At 37.7% G+C, this 21,959-nt stretch overlaps 1 protein-coding gene across 2 annotated transcripts; it reads right to left on the reverse strand.

Moving 5' to 3' along the window:
* Positions 1-36: 36 nt before the first annotated feature.
* On the reverse strand, positions 37-21,225 carry csnk2a1 (casein kinase 2, alpha 1 polypeptide). 2 transcript variants are annotated; one of them, XM_052146897.1, is made up of 15 exons: positions 21,181-21,225; positions 19,669-19,749; positions 19,504-19,582; positions 18,141-18,269; positions 16,506-16,617; positions 16,299-16,400; positions 16,034-16,084; positions 15,894-15,953; positions 15,543-15,626; positions 8,801-8,911; positions 8,585-8,686; positions 8,292-8,392; positions 3,438-3,586; positions 1,035-1,124; positions 37-498 (listed from the first exon to the last, which is right to left on the reverse strand). In XM_052146897.1, exons 4-15 carry the CDS (start codon positions 18,239-18,241, stop codon positions 374-376), a joined length of 1,188 nt encoding a protein of 395 aa, XP_052002857.1. In that variant the 5' UTR covers positions 18,242-18,269; positions 19,504-19,582; positions 19,669-19,749; positions 21,181-21,225; the 3' UTR covers positions 37-373. The 2 variants fall into 2 exon arrangements, with proteins under 2 accessions (XP_052002857.1, XP_052002858.1); XM_052146898.1 differs by having other exon boundaries at positions 21,171-21,194.
* Positions 21,226-21,959: the final 734 nt, after the last annotated feature.

The following is a 21,959-nucleotide window of genomic DNA, read 5'->3' on the forward strand; positions in this document are numbered from 1 at the left end:
CATTGAAATAGTTTTCAAGCACAAGAATGCTAGAGGGACATATAAAATAAATTTTATTATCCTTCTTCAGGTGGACATTTATGCATGTTTCTAAACAGTCACGGTGAGAAAGCTCACACCCATATGCTTTTCTAACTCACACAGACAGGTGCAAAAACATGATGGGTTTCTTTGAGTCCATAAATCCCTAAACAACACAACTGAAGGAAAAAAATAAAACGGTAACATAATATTAGTTCTTTGTTATTTGCAACATAAAAATAACGACAAATGAAATCAATGACCCCCCCCCCCGCCACATTCACAATTCCATGAAAGACAGAGATAAAGGGATATGAGAAAGAGAGGGGGGAAGGTAGGGGCCAGTTGGTACTCAGGGCTGGGCTCCAGCGGCAGTGGGCACTTGTGTGGCCATTGTGTTTGGGGCAGGGATGACGGGAGAGCCAGCGTTCATGTTGGCGATGTTGGGCTGTGTGCTCGGAGTCATAGATGTGATGCCTGCAGCATGAAAATAACCAACATGTTAGAGCTTAGCATTTTAGATTTAAGTTTTTATAATGGAAAGAACAGGAAAAAGTCACTGTCAAACTTTGCAAATCTGTAGCCATGTTTTGGTCAAAGACCTTCATAGGGATGGGCTTTACAATCATCTATTGAAACATCACAACACTTTTTCATACAATAATTTATATTCTTGTATCAATATTTGTATTGATTTATTTGCATTGTCCATCTGTTTTTGAAAATAGTGTAATAAAGCAGCAGTTTATCTAAAGAAGTGCAAACACTCAGACAATTGTTTCTCAGAGTCTCTTCTAAAGACACAGAATAGATTGTGCCATTTCATTTAATTTGATATAATTATGATAGTGACATATCAATGTATTGAATTTTGAGGTGGATCACAATACCCAGACTTACTTTTTCAGGAATGTTTATCCTTTGGATTGAAGTTTTTAAAACTGATAATGAATTATGAAAGTATTGTATAGACTAGAGAGGTAAAGAACTAGGGAGAAGGAGAAACAGTTTACCTGCCATCAAGCAAGAAGAGCTGATTGGTGTGGAACTGGCAGCCATTCCTGCAGCCGGTGCTCCTCTGCCCTGGTCTTTAACTATGGGGTCTACACATACACACACAAAATAAATAAAGTTAATTCTCCTCTAAACAACAACATGACAAAAACTGTGACATGAGATTTTATTTTCCAACAACCTGGATATCAATTCCATCTGAAGCCAGTTTAACGGTTACATAGAAATCTAGTCTTAAAATGCCCTGGCAGCTTCACTCAAGCTAAAAACTAAATTTAATTTCATTTTCTCAGAATCTCACTGCACTAATATCATAAATTTTGCCAACCATTTTTAATTCTTAAATCACAGATATTATCACATGCCAGAACACCTTTATAACCTGTTGTCAGTTGATCCCAACTCACTCACTGCTTTGAAAGTTGCTAGTGTGTCAGATTTAAAGCCATTATGGAGGATCTGTTTTTAACCTTTTTATGAGTAGGGTCTATAGTCCTCTGCAGTGACCCCTGGAGTGAGTTATTTTTTAACGTGTCACTGCACAGTCGGTAGAGGGGGGAAAAGTGTAGATGAATGTTTTTAATTATTTTGCTTTTTGATTTCATATAAAAAATTACTGTACATAATATTGTAAACATGTGAACAAATGGGTTATGTCCAGACTTGGCTGCATGCATGGATAATCACGCTCGATCAGCATGTATTCACTGCAAGTATACAAGTTATAAACTGTTATCGTGGTGCTTTTGTTAGTTTGGCTAAATGTATTGTATGCCTGAAAAGACAGTTTGAGATGCTGATTGTGTGAATGAAAACCGCATCTGCACCTAATTATCAGACATGGCTGCGTGCATGGGAAGATCACATTTAGATATGATAGTTGTGCATATAAGCTGTAAATTATTATCATGGTACTTTGGTGACATTTAGGCCGTTTGTTACATAAAATAAACATGTTATGTTCTTAAACACTGTATGAGTAGCTGTTTGTTTGACAAATGCTACTAATGTAAACAAACATGGTATCACGCATCGGAGGAAGATCGCATTTGAAGTATTAACTGCGCATATAGGAGCTGTAAACTTTTTATTATGGTATTTTGGTGACGAGTTGGATGTATATAAAATAAACTTATTCGGTGGTTTAAAAGACTGTACAAGTAACTGTTTGAAATAACATAAATAACAGACGTTTGACCACTGCGCTGTGTCAGCGCAAAAGCCGATTTGAATCTGGCAGCTTGTAAAGTATCTGGCTGTTGCAGAAACTAATATTATGTTCCCACTCTTTTCCAGAACATTTTATGCAAAAAAAAAAAACATGTCCATTTAAATCAAGCTTTTATTTAGCTATTTCTGTGTGTATTTGACAGAAGTTTCTTACCTCCAGATAAGCAGTATGCTTAATGGCATTGTTTTTTTCAGATTTTATGTTAAACTTTCACATAAAGCTTTGTACGGTCAAAAGACATCTTTTGTGAGGCAAAACGTGTATAAACACTTTGGAGTGAATTTATAGCCGAGGTTATAAATTCTGACGCGTCATCATAGACTTCAATGTATTCAGCATCACTGACACAAGTCACGTGACATCCCCTCAATGTGCAGAAACGTCAGTCACTTTTACACATTAATAGCTCTTCTGCCTTTTTCTCTCCATGATGAACAAGGTAGACTCACATGCCGATGCAGATGAAAAAGAACAACATTCCCCACTCATTCAGTCGGTACAAGTACCAGGTCATTCAGTTTGTCTATGAATGAGGTTTCACAAATGCCGCTTCTTACTTTGCATGCACCGCTGAAGCAAGGCACGCAATTGGTCGTAGCTGTAACCAATCAAGAGATCTGCCTCGGTTGCAACACGATTGCCAAACTCATGATTGGCTGCTGCTGTAATCAATCATGAGGGCGTAAGCACCCTTAAATCGCTGATATTGTTTCACAATATGCAATACAAATTTGTTTATTTGACTCCTATTCCGAGTCAGATCGTTACCCATGTGTTTATGCTTTTAACGGAAACCTTGCTAGCAACACAGTCAAATGGTTATATTAATATTTTCGAGGACAAATAATTATTTTTCCAGGACATTTAGGTATTTTTCAAATTTTCCATGACTGGAAAACTGCATTACAATATTGCAGGTTTTCCAGAACGCATGGGAACCCTGAAATGTGTGATGCCAAGTATGAAAGGGTTAAATAAATGTACTGCAAGCGTTTCATGGTTAAACTTCAAAAAAAGAATGTTGTTAATAAATTCAGTTTTAGACTGAGAATACAAACATAAAAGGATTTAACTTGACAAAGTAAAAAAAAAAAAAAGGGGCATCAGTGAGAAGAGCATGCATTCAAAAGTTTTGGGAGTGTTGATCAATATTAGTTAGCAGGGAACGCACAGAAATAAGGGTGGTCCATGGCCTCGCGGGCAGTCAGTCGGGCCTGGTGGTCATAACGTAGCAGCTTGTCCAGAAAATCCAGAGCCTCGGTACTGACCAGGTGCTGATTTTCACTGTGCACAAATCTCTCCCATCTCTTCCGGGAGTGTCTAAATAAGTGAGCAAGATGGATGTTAAAACATTCATGTTTAAGACAACTAATATAAACCTAATAGCTACAATTCAGTTATTTATTAATAAGATGTCACATAAACTGAATTGTAATTTATATTACAACTTATTATCATTTAAGGCTATAATAATTGATAATACACAGGTTAAACTTTTTTCAGAGATGCAAACTCATGAGGGATAAAAAAAAAAAAGATAAAAGCAGGACACACTGATCCACGAGTATATTTTCGGGGGATTTTTTTTTTTTTTTTAAAGAATAAGCTAAAAGTAGCAAAATCAACAGCACAATTGTGCAGACTTAACTGCAAAAATAAAGGGTAATTAGTGTGACTTGCTTCTGTTTCACAAATTTGTTCAGTTTAATTAACTGATTAGCTCAGTAACCCCCTTCTGGAGAAGCCACTACTTGGAGACAAATGAGCATCTTCTGTGCTATGAGGGAGTCATTGAATCATTTTGAGATGTTCACAAACCAATTCTACCAAGAAACTTAGTGTTTAATCATTAAAGGAACAAAGCAGATCTATAATTTTTGCTCTGTTTCTGAACTAATGAGCTTGACTTTACATCCAAAAAGACAACAATCATAGTGAGTTTCAAAAACACCCTTGACTTCCACTTATTACAATTTACATGTATAAAACTCTACTGACTTCAGTAGAATGTTTAAGCTAGGGCTGTCATTAACAATTATTTTGAAGATTAACCGAGTAATTGGATTTCTCTTTACTAACTCAGATTGTATAATGTTGAGGTGACATTACAATTGACTAAAATGCATCCATTAGCCTAAGTTTTTTTTTTATGATTGAATAACAACAAAACAATTGTGCAAACAATATCTAAACCCAACAGACACCCAAAGCAAACCTATAATATCAGAAATGTATATAATTCAAGCTGACAGAGACTGGCTTCTACATGAGCCCAACTTAATTTTTTTTTAAATGCCCAATCTACATTTTTCTACAACTAATTCAACATGATCTACTCATTATAAACTCATCAAATATGGGAAAACAGGCCATGTAAATAAAATATTCGACCAATTTTGTTTGAGTTATATAACTATTTAATAGAGATAAAAGCCATTTTATGTAATTCTTTTTTTTAAACTATCATTATACAGTGCTGTTAACAAGTATTTGCTTAACATAAAACAAAGGCAATCTGAGTAAACACAAAATACTGTTTTTAAATGATAATTTTATTGACGCAAATTCAAATCAACTGGGCCTGTTTGAAAAGGTATTTGCCCCCTTAGTTACTACACCCTAAATCAACAAAACTGCATTCATAATGGGGTTCAGATGGAACAGACACACCCAGGCCTGATTAATTCCAACCCTATTCAATCAAATCAACACCTAAATATAACTTTTTCAGCAGCATGATGTTGGCTAAAAGTTCTCACTGAGTAGCACACTATGCCATGGTGTGGCACTTTTCCAGAAATGATGAGGAAAAAGGTCATTGAAATACATAATTCTTGGAAGGGTTATAAAGCTATTTCAAAGGCTCTGGGACTCCAAAGAACTACATTGAGGGCCATTATCTCCCAATGGAGAATGCTTGGCACAGTAGGTAACCTTCCCAGAATTGCCAACATTCCAAAATTCCTCCAAGAGCACAACAACTCATCCAGGAAGTCATAAAAAAGCCAAGGACAACATCCAAGGAACTGTTCATGACTCCACCATCAGAAAGACACTGGCCAAAAATGCCATCCATGGAAAAGCACTGAAGCGAAAACTGCTAACCCAGAAGAACATTAAGGCTTGTCTGAATTTTGCCAAAACAACACCTTGATGATCCTCAAACCTTTCGGGAGAATGTTCTGTGGTCGGATTTGAAAGTGGAACAGTTTGGAAGACAGGGGTCCCATTACATCTGGTGTAAATCAAACATAGAATTCCACAAAGAGATCATCAATCCTACGGTCAAGCATGGTAGTGTGATGGTGTGGAGATGCTTTGCTGCTTCAGGGCCAAGGCAAGATGCAATAATTGAGGGAATTCTGAATTCTGCTCTATACCAGAAAATCCTAAAGGAGAACATCCATTCATCAGTCCGTGAGTTGAAGCTCAAGCACAACTGGATTATGCAGCAAGACAATTATCCAAAGCATAGGAGTAAGTCCACCTCTGAATGGCTCAAAAGAAGCTAAATTAAAGTTTGAGTGGCCTAGTCAAAGTCCTGACTTGAACCCGATTGAGATGCTGTGGCAGGACCTTAAAAGGGCAGTTCATGCTTGAAAACCCTCCAATGTGGCTGAACTAAAACAGTTCTGCAAAGAAGAGGCCAAAATTCCATTTATAGGAAGCGTTTGGTTGCAGTTGTTGCTGCAAAAGGTGGCACAACCTGCTATTACGTTTAAGTGGGCAGTTATTTTTCACATGGGTGGTATAGGTATTGGATCAACTTTTTTGTTCAATAAAAAAAAAATATATATATATATATGAAAACTGTATTTTGTGTTTACTCAGGTTGCATTTATGTATTATCTCGTTTAAAGATCTAAAACAATTTAGCATGAAAAGTACACAAAAATAGAAATCATGAAGGGGCAAATACTTTTTAACAGCACTGTACTTGCAAGCAAAAAACAGACTAAAATATTCACAGTAATTACACAAGAAAGGTTTTCACTCTTGCATTGAGCTGCAGCAGTTACGATCATTGTTGCACTTGTGCTACATACTGCAGATCGCAAAAGCTTGATGCTTGCCACATACTGTGTAAAATGCTCTTAAGCATCTGGACATTCAGTTCCTTATCAAAGAAATACTGTTAATAATTTCCACATGCGAAGACTAGCAATTTCTCCCTCAGGTAAGCCAAAGCTTTATTATGCGTTTTTAACAGCAGAATCACGGTGAGTCTTGACTGATAGCATACAGACAGATCTGCGGTTTTATTCAGTAAATAAAGTTATCAATTCCCAATAATGGCCATAAACTACATAATATTTATCGGAAGTGGGGTATTGCGATCTATTTTTTAAACAATCATCAAGAAATTTAATTTACATGAGAAAGATTGCAATTACATTCAAATGGTAATTAATTTACACAGAACTCAAGATCATTTGATGAAAATAATCTAAGATCATCTGGTTCGGTCAGATATATTGAACAGAATATGTTTGTGCATCAGTAACTTTAATCAAGTCACAAGGACAGCTTTTTCATGACATTTTATGTTGCTTAAAAAAAAGCCTATATTGCAAACGATTGTGTTGATAGATTTAGATTGAATTCCAATGTGATTTTTTGCTGAGTTCCGAGTGCCCCGCACAGCAACGAATAGCTCAACTTCTCGTGCATATGGACATAGCACTGCAATTTGCATGCAGTGTGAACTTACAGTGCCGTATTCAGTCTGTTAAAACTGAATATCATCTTTTCAAGTGTTGTTGCATTGCTGAAATGATCTTATGGGGATTTTTTAGGTTCTGCATTAGTTTTCAAATCTAAAGTGAAGTGCTCGCACACAGCTAACACCCTGTATCGTTATGTGTTTACACCCTCCTCCATCACTTCCGCCTTATTTTTGATTTGTCAATTCAGCAATTTTGTAATCAAGGAATATTTTTAATAATTTAATTAAATCAAGTAATCGTGACAGCCCTAGTTTAAGCATTATAGCAACAAAGCAGATCTATCATTTTCCTACAGTATTTAAACTATTGAGTATGACTTATCAAAAAAGACAACAATAATAGCCAAATAATAATAATTATGAGTTTCAATAATGGCCTTTCATCAGTGTAAAGCGAATTTCATATGAGTTGTGTCGAGGCATCAACACTCTGTTCAACACCTGCATCAAGTGGCGCTTTGGCCTCCACATGACAAGAATTGCAGAAAGCGTCGATTAGGGTGATTTTACGGATTGGTCATGCAAGAAAGTAGGAGATGTAAACGGTAAACATTGGGGGAAATTTAAATTACTTTGATTGCAGAAAGTTAAAAGAAGAGATCTATGTTTCAGTCTGAGCGCTTTCTTGGTGAATGTAATAACTGGAGTTAAATAACGGGCAAACTCGGAAGTGATAAGGTAATATTTAATCATTTAATTTATGAAGAGATATTGAATGTCTCATAATTCCAGGAATTGTGAGACATTCATTATCTCTTCATAAATATGGACAGTTTTTTTTCTCATTGCTTTGTACTCCCAAGACATAATTTTTTAGCAAAAACATGTGAAAAACACTTTGATGTAAAGCCGGAGCATTGGTTGCACTTACACTTCAATGTATTGAACAGCACTGATGCGAGTCATGTGAAAACTCCTTGATTTGTATAAATTATTCAGTTTATGAATGAGATGTTTCACGAGTGCCGCTTCACACATCATTCCTGTCAGATGAGAATCACAGTGCATGTACTGCAGTAACAAAGCACACATTGGCTGTAGCCATTAGTAATCAAGCCATCTGCCTCAGCAGGACTACGATTGGCCGCTGCTCTAATCAATCACGCAGGAGTCCGACCACCCCTACCTCAAAATAAAAACTCTTTGGATATGCATGAATTACAGAACTGACCAATTTTGGCTTCAAAATGGCAAATTACGCAGAAAGGTGAGGAGTTTGCATCCCTGTATTTTAATCTACCAGGCAGAAAGAAATATCAATATGTCCTGATCAACATTAACTTTACACTCAATTCATACCTGCCCAAAATATCATTAAAGCGTGGATCCAGTTCAATGTTGTATTTGTCAATGTAAACATACAGGTCCTCCGTTCCCAGAACTTTTGCAATCCGAACCAGCTATTAAGAAAAACAGCATAATCAATGCACTGAAACCAACTGTAAATGCTTCATGACCATGATACTAAATTAAAGCAGCTAAAAGCAACAAAAAATAAATATATCTGCATAGGAGATCCTTATATATTACAATAACTAAGCAAACAATCACTGCAATTTGTTTTTGTGTTCAGGCAAAAGAAAGAGATGGACCTGGTCATAGTTGTCATGTCCATGAAAAAACGGTTCCTTCCTGAAGATCATACTTGCTAGCATGCATCCAAGACTCCACATATCCAGACTGTAGTCATACATCTAAATGGCATCACATTTTCTTTATATAATTGACAACTCTGAAATGTCAGCTGAAAATGTAAAGGTTTTGCCAATAATACTGCATCAATAAGCCAAAATAACAAAAAAATGTACCTGGTAGTCCACAAGGAGTTCAGGCCCTTTAAAATATCGGGAAGCCACACGTACGTTGTACTCCTGGTTTGGGTGGTAAAACTCAGCCAAGCCCCAATCAATCAGACGAAGCTTTAAGAGGAAGAGAGATATTCTCAGTCCAGGGCTCAATGCTAAGAATTTTTTCTACTAGACCAGTTGGGCCAGTGCTTCTGATTTTTACTGGCCCTGCCAAAATTTCACTGGCCCAACACAAAAATTATAAATAGCTTTTACCATCATGGCTTTAAAAAATATGTCCGAAGATAAATAGTTTCACATATCTTGTTTTTAATACAATGTCCCCTAGGAGCCTGGGTAACTCAGCGAGTAAAGACGCTGACTACCACCCCTGGAGTTATGAGTTCGAATCCAGGGTGTGCTGAGTGCCAGTTCTCCTAAGCAACCAAATTGACCCGGTTGCTAGGGAGGGGAGTCACATGGGATAACTTTGTAGTCGCTATAATGTGTGGTTCTCGCTCTCGGTGGGGCATGTGGTGAGTTGTGTGTGGATGCCGGAGAACAGTGTGGGCCACCACACGCGCTACGTCTCCACAGTAACATGCTCAACAAGCAACGTGATAAGATCCGTGGATTGATGGTCTCAGATACGGAGGCAACTGAGATTCGTCCTCCACCACCCAGATTGAGTCACTATGCCACCTCGAGGACTTAAGAGCGCAATTGGGAATTCCAAATTGGTTAGAAAAAAATAAAAAACACAATGTCCCCCAAAATTTTATCACATTTATAATTTGCAAGATATGATTTATGCCTTATGTAATCCCATATATGCACTTTACAGATATAAATTCATAAATACATCATATTAGCCTCATTTACACATGTTTTTAAGCCAAGAGTGCTGTGGAGGAGATGACGGGTTGTCGGTCACCAGTTTAATCACGCAACTTTTGCCCATGTGTAGTGTTTTCACAAGAAGCATCAAAGATTATTCACTGAGTCACTTAAAGATTTGATTATTGGCTGAGAGAACAGACTTGCTACAAAATCAGTAGTGAGGTGCAATATACAGTAGGTAGATATTAGGCCTAATCTGTGAATTAACAATATGTATATAACATGAAATCAGACAAACCAAACAAGACCAACACTGACATACAAAGAACAAATAAAAAATACATTGTCCAGAAATTAGACATGTAACATGTTTTAAGAGGATGATATGAAGTAGACGGTTTCAAATATTCATATTCACCTGCAGCTGAACAGGTCTGATATTAAAAGCCATAGAGATCTTGCTTTTCACATCAAACGGCATTATCATTTCAGATACATTTTGACGCTTTGAAACATTAGCTAATTAAATGTATACTTACATTTTGGATATTGAACAGCTCGTGATTTCCAGACACACGTATAACTGGGGTTTAACAAAGTTTATTACGTTTCATTCTGTGCTTCATCTCTAAATGCGAATTAATGAGAGAAAATGAGTTTGTTTTTTTTACAGTGGGTAAAAAACTAGTGCTCTGTCCCTTTACGAGTGCACATGCATGTTAAACAGTCTACATTGCATGGAGAGAGATGATGATGAGATATATACACAGAGAGACATGGATTTTCAGTCCAATAGAAAGAAACTGTTGATTTCTTGTGTTCCAATGCGTTTACTAATTTTCACCAACATGTAAAAACTAAAAATGTGGGGATTTCACGCACCATGAACACGGAATGTGCTGGAATACTTAAAATGTTGCACAAGACGTTAAATCCCACTGCAAAATTCTTTAAGTGGGTTTTTTTCCCTGCTATTTTCTACACATTGGTAATAGCTGCTGCTAAGACACTTAAAGAGTGAGGACATTGTGCTCAGTGTCTTCAATCAAGTTGTAGAAACATCTCAAGGCTGATCAGTGGAAACAGGATTCACCTGAGCTCAATTTTGAATGTCATGGCAAAGGCTGTGAATACATACGTACATGTGATTTTTTTTCCCAGTTTTTTATTTTTTTTACAAAGATTTCAAACAAACTGCTTTCAAGTTGTCATTATGGGGTATTGTTTGTAGAATTTTGAGGAAAATAATTAATTTAATCCATTTTGGAATAAGGCTGTAACATTACAAAATGTGGAAAAAATGAAGAGCTGTGAATAATTTCCGGATGCACTGTACTCACACTCGCTCCTCGCAGAGATGGGACCAAGTCACACATGTGCAAGTCTCAAGTAAGTCTCAAGTCTTAACCTTCAAGTCTCAAGTAAGTCCCAAGTATTTTTTTCTTGGGCAAGTCAAGTCCAAGTCAAGTCACAGGCTATGTCAAGTCAAGTCCAAGTCAAGTCACAGGCTATGTCAAGTCAAGTCCAAGTCAAGTCACAGGCTATGTCAAGTCAAGTCCAAGTCAAGTCACAGGCTATGTCAAGTCAAGTCCAAGTCAAGTCACCTTATTATTGTAATTTTACCTGCAGAATCTGATCATAATAAAGTGAAAAGACAAGATATAAGTAACTGTCAGTAAATTACAATACTCATGTTCAGTAAAATACATCATGGAATCAAACAAAATTGTAACTTCATAAAATTATTTATTTTTCACTTCTGCCAACAGTGTTTGAAATGTTTTAAATTTTCAACATTGAGTCCATAAAACATATAACAGCTTAACATCCAACAGACTCCTCTCTGAACACCTCCCTCTCTCTCTCTCAAACACAGTTACATACATTAAACTTTGTTACATTTCTCCTCTCTCTCTCACACACACACTCTCTCTCACACTCTCTCTCACACACTCTTTCTCTCACACACACACTCTCTCACACACACACTCTCTCTCCCACACTCTCTCTCCCACACCCTCTCTCCCACACCCTCTCTCACACACCCTCTCTCACACACCCTCTCTCACACACTCTCTCTCTCTCACACACCCACTCACACACACTCTCTCTCCCACACTCACTCACTCCCACTCACTCTCAGCTCACACACACACACACACACTCACTCTCTCACACACTCTCTCTCCCACACCCCACACCCACTCACTCACTCACACACACACACACACTCACTCTCACGCTCTCACACACACACACACACACACTCAGAGTATATCCATAAGCCTATTTTTGCAATGTCTGTGAGTGGGAAGCGTTGAGGTACCAGCGGCGTGAGCGTCATGGCAGCGTACAAAACAAAGTACCTCGCACGGGAAACACTTAAATGCGCAGTAACTAACGTAAATCAAGCAGGCTAGTATGCAGCATAAGCCACGAAGTGTTGGCGAAATAAAAAATTAATGGACAGATTTTTTTTTCCAGAAAACTTCTTGCACAAAATAAATTCAAGCACTTTCAAGGACCTGTATATGTATGTTTATTTTCAAGAACTTTCCAGGGCCTTGAATTTTATTTTTCAGATTCACAAACTTTCAAGGATTTCAAGGACCCGTGGGAACCCTGCTATTATTACATTAGCTAACTACCAACTAACCAAATAAAATTAACAAATTGACAAGCACTTACTGGGCAGAATGGCTCTTCAAATGGCGCACGAAATTGGAGGTTGTCGTCTGGCTGTCCGCGATCTTAACGTTGCATGTCTTGCAAAGCGCTGTTCGTCTTTTACTATCTTGATAATCATTTTTGAAGCCGAAAACGATGACCCTCGGTAACGTTACCCCTCCGGCTGACATGTTGATGTGTTATCTGATCTAAGTGGGCGTGGTGTGCGTAAGGTACGAGAGGGCATGGCTGATGATAGCCTATAGCATATGTGTCAAACTCAAGGCCCGCGGGCCACAACCGGCCCGCAAATTAATTATCTTTGGCCCGCATGACAAAATGTATTTATTTTTAGAGCTGGCCCGCCGGTATATCGGTTCGAATTACGTGGGAGCCAGTGGGAGCTGAGCACTCATTCAGCGCACTGATCTATATATTCAGCGCTGTGTGGTTGCGCTGTGTCACGTGACAAGCAATGACGTGTCACCATGGAAACATTACCGCGAAAGCGTACCACAATAATCAACTAACTCTCTCCCAAAAAAATGGCTAAACGAAAGGTGGACTTTGAAAACAGGGGTTTTCAGGACAGGTGGGAGTCACAGTATATGTTCCACGGATGTAAAGGGAAAAGCTGTGTGTCTCCTGTGCGGAGACAGCGTGTCTGTAATGAAAGAATACAACATAAGAAGACACTATGAAGCGAAGCACCACGACAAATACAAGCATCTGGACCACGACACAAAGGCTACAGAAGGTAGAAGAGTTAAAAGAAGTCTGGTGTCACAGCAGGCTATGTTCACTAAAGCCAAATCACAAAGCGAGGCTGCTGTTAAGGCCAGTTTTATTGTGGCAGCAGAGGTCGCAAAATCAGCCAGGCCCTTTAGCGAGGGGGAATTTGTCAAAAACTGCATGATTAAAGTTTGCGACGCCGTGTGCCCAGAAAAAAGGCAAGCATTTTTAAATGTGAGCCTGAGCCGAAACGCTGTTGCTGATCGTGTGCGTCACCTTGCTACCAATCTCCAACAACAGCTTGTGAGAAAGGGAAACGATTTCATAGCATACTCCCTTGCTGTGGATGAGAGCACCGACACTTCTGATACTGCCCAGCTGTCAATTTTCATCCGTGGAGTGGACTCAAGCCTGTGCGTAACAGAAGATTACACTCAATGCATGGCACAACTACGGGGAAAGTTATCTTTGAAGAGGTGTCCAGATGTGTAGATAAAATGTGGTTGCCGTGGGATAAACTTGTGGGACTGACAACAGATGGAGCGCCTGCGATGTGCGGTCAAAAAAGTGGATTGGTGGGGAGGATCCGAGAAAAGATGCAGGAGGAAAACGTCACAGGTGAGCTGACAGCTTATCACTGCATCATACACCAGGAATCCTTGTGTGGCAAAGCTTTGAAAATGGAACATGTGATGAGCATCATAAAAAAAACGGTTAACTTTTTCAGAGCCAAAGGTTTAAATCACCGCCAGTTCAAGTCTTTTCTGGCGGAGTTAAGTTCAGAATATGGTGACTTGCCCTATCACACAGAGGTGCGATGGCTAAGCCAGGGAAAGGTGCTGGAAAGATTTTTCGAGTTGCGTGAGGAGATCTGTGAGTTCACGGAAAGCAAAGGAAAAGACACAAAAGAGCTCCGAAATAAAAAGTTTCTGTGTGAAGTGGCGTTTCTGTGTGACATCACGAGCCACCTGAATGCGCTCAACCTGCAGCTTCAGGGGCGGGGCTGTATCATCACTGACATGTACGCTATAGTGAGGGCTTTTAAAACCAAGCTGCGCCTGTGGGAGACGCAGATGCTGCAGGAAGACATGAGCCATTTTCCGCGCTGCCAAACAATGAAAGAGCAGGTCGCTACCACCGTTTTCCCAACTACACAGTTTGCTGAAAAACTCAGCATACTTGGTGCTGAGTTCACATGGCGATTTGCCGATTTTGAAGCTCAAAAAAGCACACGATCAAACCTCCAAATGGAGCTGATTGAGCTCCAATGTAGTGACACACTGAAGGCAAAATATGAGTCTGTGGGCGCTGCAGAATTTCCACGTTTCATCCCCAATACAATGCCCCAGATGCGCTCCCAGGCTGCTCAAACGGTCTCTATGTTTGGCAGCACATACTTGTGTGAACAACTCTTCTCTTTGATGAAGATAAACAAAACTTCACACAGGACTCGTCTTACTGATGAACACCTTCACTCAATCCTGAGGATTTCCTCATCTCAGAGCCTGACCCCAGACATTGATGAACTTGTATCCAAGATGAGACACCAAGCATCTGGCTCAGACCAATGAGCAGAGCAGCAAGCGGTGCTTTGACGCATTTTCAGTCTTTAATGCAGTTTCATTTTTGCATTTTTTCTTTCTCTTGCTATAGGACATTTGATTTTCCTTTGAAGTAAATAACTTTTGTAAATAACCATAAGAAATTAGTGAAACTGATTTTATTTATTAATTTAATTTTTTTATTTCCTAATTAATGTTGTTTTATAGACAATAATATATATGTTGGTTTCAGGTTCATAATAATAATACGTTGTTTCAATAAGTTTTCAATAAACGTTTAACCTGTCCGGCCCTTGACTTATAGCAATTTTTTAATCTCGGCCCACTGTGTATTTGAGTTTGACACCCCTGGCCTATAGTGTCGTGATCCAGTCATGACAAAACTATTCTCAGCCTGCGCTCCAGCTGGATCAACTTTATTTTTTAAAATAATTTATATATTTTATATTCAAACTGAAAACATGATGTGATTAACACTCAAGTCATTCAAGTCTTCGTCTCTCAAGTCAAGTCAAGTCCCGAGTCTTTAACTTCCAAGTCCGAGTCAAGTCTCAAGTATTTTATTTTTTGTCAAGTCACAAGTCATAAAAATAGCGACTCGAGTCGACTCGAGTCCAAGTCACCAAGTCACAAGTCCCCATGTCTGGCTCCTCGGTTAGAAGACTTTGTTCGCTCAGTGTAATTATTGTGCTCTCACGCTTGTTTTTTGCTTGCACTAATGTTATAAACGCAGCACTGGCCCGATCGAGCAAGTGACAGTTCCAGCAACTGGCCCGAATCCCTCTTACTGGCCCCAGGCCATTGGGTAGTCCTTATTGTCGAGCCCTGGAGTCATCCAATAAATCCAGAAGAATTCACCAGGACCTCAATCCCAAAATTTGTGTACAGCAGATATTTAACAAAGAAAACAAGTTGTGCTTATAAGATTGGGCACCTTCTTAACCTGGATGTGGCTGAGTTACCTTTCTGTGCTCGTGGTCAATCATGACATTGTGTGGTTTTACGTCTCTGTGCATTATCCCCATACTGTGGCAGTAGTCCAGAGCCTGGGGAGGAATACCATGTAGGTAATCATTAGACCCAACATCAGTGCAATCTGAGTGTAGTACTGTAGGAAAGTTTCCACAGCTGCAGAACATTATTTCTAAAGTTATGAGCAAAAATGAAACCTTATTGATTTTGCAAAATGAGCAGATATTGGTTGGTTATTATGCTCCATGATTTCGGTCTTGCAACCCACAATTAACATGGGCTTTAATAACGGTAAGTTTTACAAAAGCTTTTGTACATGAGAACCGCAATGTCTGTCTCACCTTCAGAATTTCATACATGTAGAAGCGGATGTCATAGTCTGATAATGTTTGATACAGTTGCTGTGAAAGAAACAGAACATTCAATAAACTAAATTCACATAAATCATACTAAAAAGAGGACAGAAAAATCAAACTCTTACTTTGAAGTCCGTATTGTTTACATGCTCAAAAACCAGTGCTGGCGTTCGTGACTGGGAAAAACAAGGCAGAATGGATTTTAAGCTTGAGGGCACACAAACAAACCCTCACATATTCCAGTGTCATTGCATCAACACCATTCCTCGTGAAAATAAAACCTGCATGTCATCATAAAATGTGTCAAAGTTAAAAACAGACTGACTCTGTCTTACCTAAGGTCAAGAAGACATTGAAATATAAACTCACAAATAATTTGAATAAACCTACCACAGGATCCTTTACGATGTCTAAAAGTGTTATGATGTTTGGGCCTCCTCTCAAGTTCTCCAGAATTTTTATTTCTCGTTTAATTTTCTTCTTTTTCACTGGCTAAACAAGCAAGAAAAAAAAAAAAGGAAAACGTGACAAACTGAGATACTTCTTTACAAAGCTATTCCATAATCTGCAGTTCAGTGAATTTAAACAATATGATACCTTGAGTATTTTGACGACTACTTTCTCATTGTTAGTGATGTTTATGGCTTCAAACACTTCACTGTATTTCCCCCGGCCAAGCTTTCGCACTAACTGATAGTCATCCTGATTTCTGTAGAACAAAAACATCACAGTACATATTCTGTGAATTTGACCTAAAACTCAGCAACACTGAATGCACCAAACCTAGAATGCATAAATGTAAATATTAAAGCATAAGAGATAAAAATTTGTAATAAAAAGCTGCTTATTTATCAAAAGCAGTAAAAGAGCATTTCAACACAAAATATCCACAGGGATAATGTAACATTGTATTTAAGTCAATATTAGCTATATATTTGATTGTGTGATCAACCAATTTTTTTTAAATGGCCAATGCTGGTATCTTGAGAGAAGGGAGGCTGTTAGGTAGCTGTTATGCTGATAACCATTATATCACACAATTTAAAATGATAGCAAATTACATATGCAGAAAATGGTTAAAAATACAATTAACTTTTATTTACCATTATTTTTTATCAACTTTCACTCAAAACCTCAACTTTGTAAAATAAAATGGTTTGTTTAGTCATATAGGGCTGGGCAATATGGCTACAAAATTGTATATTTATATATTTTTTTTAACCTATGAATATATTCAAAATGTTTCATGCAAAAATTTAGTCAGAATAATGAAGCCATGTTTTCCACACTTGTACACTATATGAACATAAGAAAGAATGATTTTGTAAATAATTATTAAACATATATTTGAACTAAAACACTTTTTTGTGAATGAGCATGATGTGCAAAATTTGCAACACATTTTGAAAGACAGTTGAATGTTGTTTAATAATGAATTATTAATATGGGACCCAGTCAAATTTCTTATGACATAATACTGAATTATAATTATTTTGAGGATTAGATTCGTTTTATAAAATATGTTATTATGTGTCATTTTAACCTTCACCTGGAGCTTTTATTTTGATGGAAAATGTGCAGTGCGAATGACATTTTACAGTTTTCCACATTACAAGTTTTTTTAAATGTTGTCATTACCTCCTTTTCTTTGATAGACATGAAGTGTGGAGTTTTTAGATTTCTATAATAAATTGCAGCAGTACAGATGTTTGGTGAACCTGCATTATTTTGGTTTTACAATGCATGGGAACTGCTCCAAGACGCTGACATCAACATCAAACATCAACATTTGTGAGCCAGAGGTACACAGTTTTGATCCAGAATTATATAATACGAGTTTCAGATGAAGAAATATGAGCGCTTCACAGAACTACATGCTTCACAGGAAGAAATCGTTGGATTTGCACAGGTTTTGTGAGGTCTGCTCAGGGACTAGGACTGCTTGAATGAGACATGAACACCGTTCTATTTTGGTGGAAACACAATGGCACTTAATAGCAAAAACAACAGACATTAACACAACTCAGATGGCTCCTTCACATGAAAAGCAGGCGATTCTCAGCACCGCTGCGGCTTACGACATAAATCTGCCAAATGGGAAAATGTATCACCCAATGCTGATATAATTTTGAAAATAACATTGGCTGATTTATCTGTCATGGCAATATATCGGTTGACCACTAATCTAGAGTACATTATTTTTGAAGTTTATTAAAATTCAAGAGAACATACCCCCAGTCTACCACATGGGATTCATAGTCCCAGTACTCTCTGGGTCGCTGTGTGTTTACGTCAGGGTAAACTCGAGAGCGACTTGGGACAGGCCCAGACATATTCGACACACGGTATTCCCTGAAACACCTGAAAAGACAGAATACAATACTGAGAGATTAAATGGACCATCAGGAAGATGTGTGGTAAAGCAAACACCTTCTAACAACATAGTAAAATGTTCTACACACAGAACAGATCTGAACTGAACAAAAATTAGCTAAGACATGGCTCATTTTAAAAATCTAATTAAGTTCTGAAGCTACTGTCTGAGAATACTCTAGGGTCCGGATTCACAAAACTTTATTTTCTATAATACCATTTTTTCTTAATTCCTTAAGTTAAGAATAATTTTGTATTCCCGAAAAAAAACTTCCTAAGTTCTTATGTTTTTCAAAAAAAAAAACGTAAGCATTCAAATGCTCCAACAAATGTTCTTAATCTTTCTTAATAACTTCTTAAAAGTTAGGATGACCTCACAGTTGTCTTAGATCCCAAAAGGTTAGATGTTTAATGAATTTATTGGATTAATAGGCGACGCATTCTTTCGCGCTGAATTGGAAGTCTCAATGCGCTCTTTATGTAGAAACATGATTTTAGAACAAAACACGTTTTTGACTGTGTCTCTGCTTCCAAATCATGTAATTGTTATCAAAACATTATAAAAAATAAATGTTGATTTGAAGCTTTTCAATATGGTCAATCATGCCAGTCAATTGAAACAGATGCGCCGCATGTAGTGCTCTCCACAATCTTTAGAGGCATATACATCATTATTTTAATCAATTGACTGTAATTTTTACTTTTGTGCATAAAAGTCAGAATTTGTGTCTGGGTCAAAGCAATTCAAAATGATGGAGGGTGGCAATATTAAGCATTACAACATTAAAATAGCAACACTGAAAGTATATTACAGACAATATTGTAAAACTAACATCTTACGCACTTTACATTAAAACAAAATGATCGAGCAGCTTGGCGCTTTAATAAAATGTTAATAGATCCATACATTTTTGTTAAGATTTACCAGTGTTGAAGTTTTGAATTAGTTTTATTAGACAAGGCATCCTAATAAGCAGGCTATTATAATCATACCATGTCAAAGCCTGTCATTTTATTCTTCAGAAAAAACATTAGGATGTTCTTAAGAAAACATTTGAGAACTTCTGAAGAATTTTTCAAGAATTGTACTTAGGAACATTCTTACGAACATATTATTTAGCCCAAGAACTTATTTTTGTTTCTAAAGAACATTTTCGTGAATTATTTGTGTTTCCAAACACAAATAAATACACACATAATAGTTATATAGGTTGCAGATTACCTTGGAGGGTTCCTCCAAGCAGCAAATGACAGGTGGGGCTGATGAAGGCAGATGTGATGACTTTATGGTGGAGCATAGGCTGCAAAGAATCATCTGGTAAGATATCTGACAGTCACTATTAGCTGAGGTTTACTACATTTAAGCATAGCAACATGAACAACAAACCTGATTGTAATTCTAATGAAAGAGGACATCCAGGAACTTAATCAGGAGACAAAACAATCCTAAACGTCATTCCTCGCAGCCCTGTAGATGACGAAAAACACAAGGATGTTGTAAACTTTAAAAAACGGCAATCTGATTCTGCAGAATCAGCCGGACTGTCAAAGTACTGATTTATGTACCAACATCCATTAACAACTAACCAGGTTGCTTGCTCATAAATAAGTAATACTGGCATTATATTCAAGCTGTTAGCCATAGGGGAACTGGCTCCCACAGTGAGCCTGGTTTCTCCCAAGGTTATATTTCTCATCTTATGGAGTTTTGTGTTCCTTGCCACAGTCGCCTACGGCTTGTTTGCTGGGTTTATAATACAATTATTATTTAATTACCTATTTTCATACACACTTCATAATCGTATTTAATCAAACTAAACAACGATGACTACGACTTTATAGATATTACGGTTTCATTTTCTGTAAAGCTGCTTTGAAAGGATGTGTGTTGTAGAAGGCGTTATACAAATAAAAATGACTTGTTGCTGTTTGTGGCAAGTTGAATTAACTACTAATCATTAGAATAACATGAATGACAAATTCAAAAGGTTAATTAAGATTAGGGACAGGATGGAATACATTAAATCATAACAAGGATTATTTGAGCACTATAGACTGAACTAAAGAAACACTAGTAAACCTGAAATATTTTATACAAAATCAATATCTTGTTTTTGATACTGATCCACACAGGCCTAATAACACAGCCAAAGAAGCAGCCATACTCACTTAACAGCTTTTCTGCATTTCCCCGTTCATCTGTTTATAATCGACGTTACTAATTCATTAAAAAATGTCGAATAAAACTATGAGATTAATCAATTTCTCAGAATCTAACAACCAGCTTCACGACAGTTTTAGTTTGTCAGGTAACCTTTAACTAGCTATCGTTTGCCACGCCTAAGCCATGTCTAAACTATTTCCCGACGCATTTAACCCCGATTCACACTCCAAACGTCTTATACGAATATAACACAAATTACAAAACCATAAGTTTCCAAATACATTGGCCGAAAGACAAATGTTGCGATGTTTTATCGCTCAAACGCTGCTGGCTGAACGTGGCGCGACACGCTACATCAAAGCTAACGCCGCTAGTTGCATTCGCACAAATGATTTACTTAAAAATATGTACAAATAAAAGCACAAGACTCTATTCACAAAATAGTAAACAATAAAATACGTTAATATCTACACTTAAACCAAAACTGGGGCCAAATATTGAGTTACAGGTTGATTTAATAACATGAGCGTCGGGTTTTAGTGGTTAGCGTGTAGCAATGGCAAACGCTGTGTAATTAAAATATCCCACGGTTTACAGTCACACAAAACCCAAACAAATAGATTTTAGTAGCAAGGTGTATTACGTGCCTATCCTTTATGAAATAATAAGGTCTGAAATAAAACTGCTCATGTAGGAATACATATGTCAGTAGGTCGTGTACGCACACATCATTACCTCTCGGCGTCTCCTGATAGACAATATGGCGGATACTGCACTGAAATGAGGCTGCGTCACGAAACCCAATGAGCTGCTCGAAAGGGACGATAGAAACGCGCATGTGAAGCCTAACAATGCTGTCTAGGTAGGTGACTCACTAGGGGTTGAAGCACAACCAGAGAGAGAGAGAGAACGCGCAGACAGACAGACACACGCGCACACACACACGCACACACACGCGCGCACGCACGCACACACACATAGAGACAGAGACCAGTTTCCTTGATGTTTTGATGTGTGTGAAACGTGTAGGGCTATGTTTAGACCTATAGGCTATATGTATTTATGCTTCCTCAATTTATTTTTACCATGCATATTAAGCTTCTTAAATCTGTAAGTAGCCCTACAGACACATTCACAGAGAAAGAGACCGATAAGATAATCTATTCAAATAAGGGTAGACATGGACCGAGTACAGTTTTGACACGTCTTGCTATTGCTGTACAGCACAAATACAGAGCAGAATAAACATGCCAATTTTATTTTCACATGAGATGCATTTGTCTGTCTACTAACTAAATAAATGCAACAAACATCCATCTTCCAAACCATGTATTAACAAAGTGTACCCAAATACACTGGTCTCGGTTAAAAAAATGTTTTTTAAATGTTCCGGTCGGTCAGTTACTGTGTTCATTTCAAATTAATCTGTGGTTAATTGCACATAAACATCCCTAACATAATTATTTTTCCCAAATGTGAAACAGCTTACCAAAGAGGTGCCTGTGGAACTCTGA

The sequence above is a fragment of the Xyrauchen texanus genome, chromosome 17, assembly GCF_025860055.1.
Source record: "Xyrauchen texanus isolate HMW12.3.18 chromosome 17, RBS_HiC_50CHRs, whole genome shotgun sequence".
Classification (NCBI taxonomy): Eukaryota; Metazoa; Chordata; class Actinopteri; order Cypriniformes; family Catostomidae; genus Xyrauchen; species Xyrauchen texanus.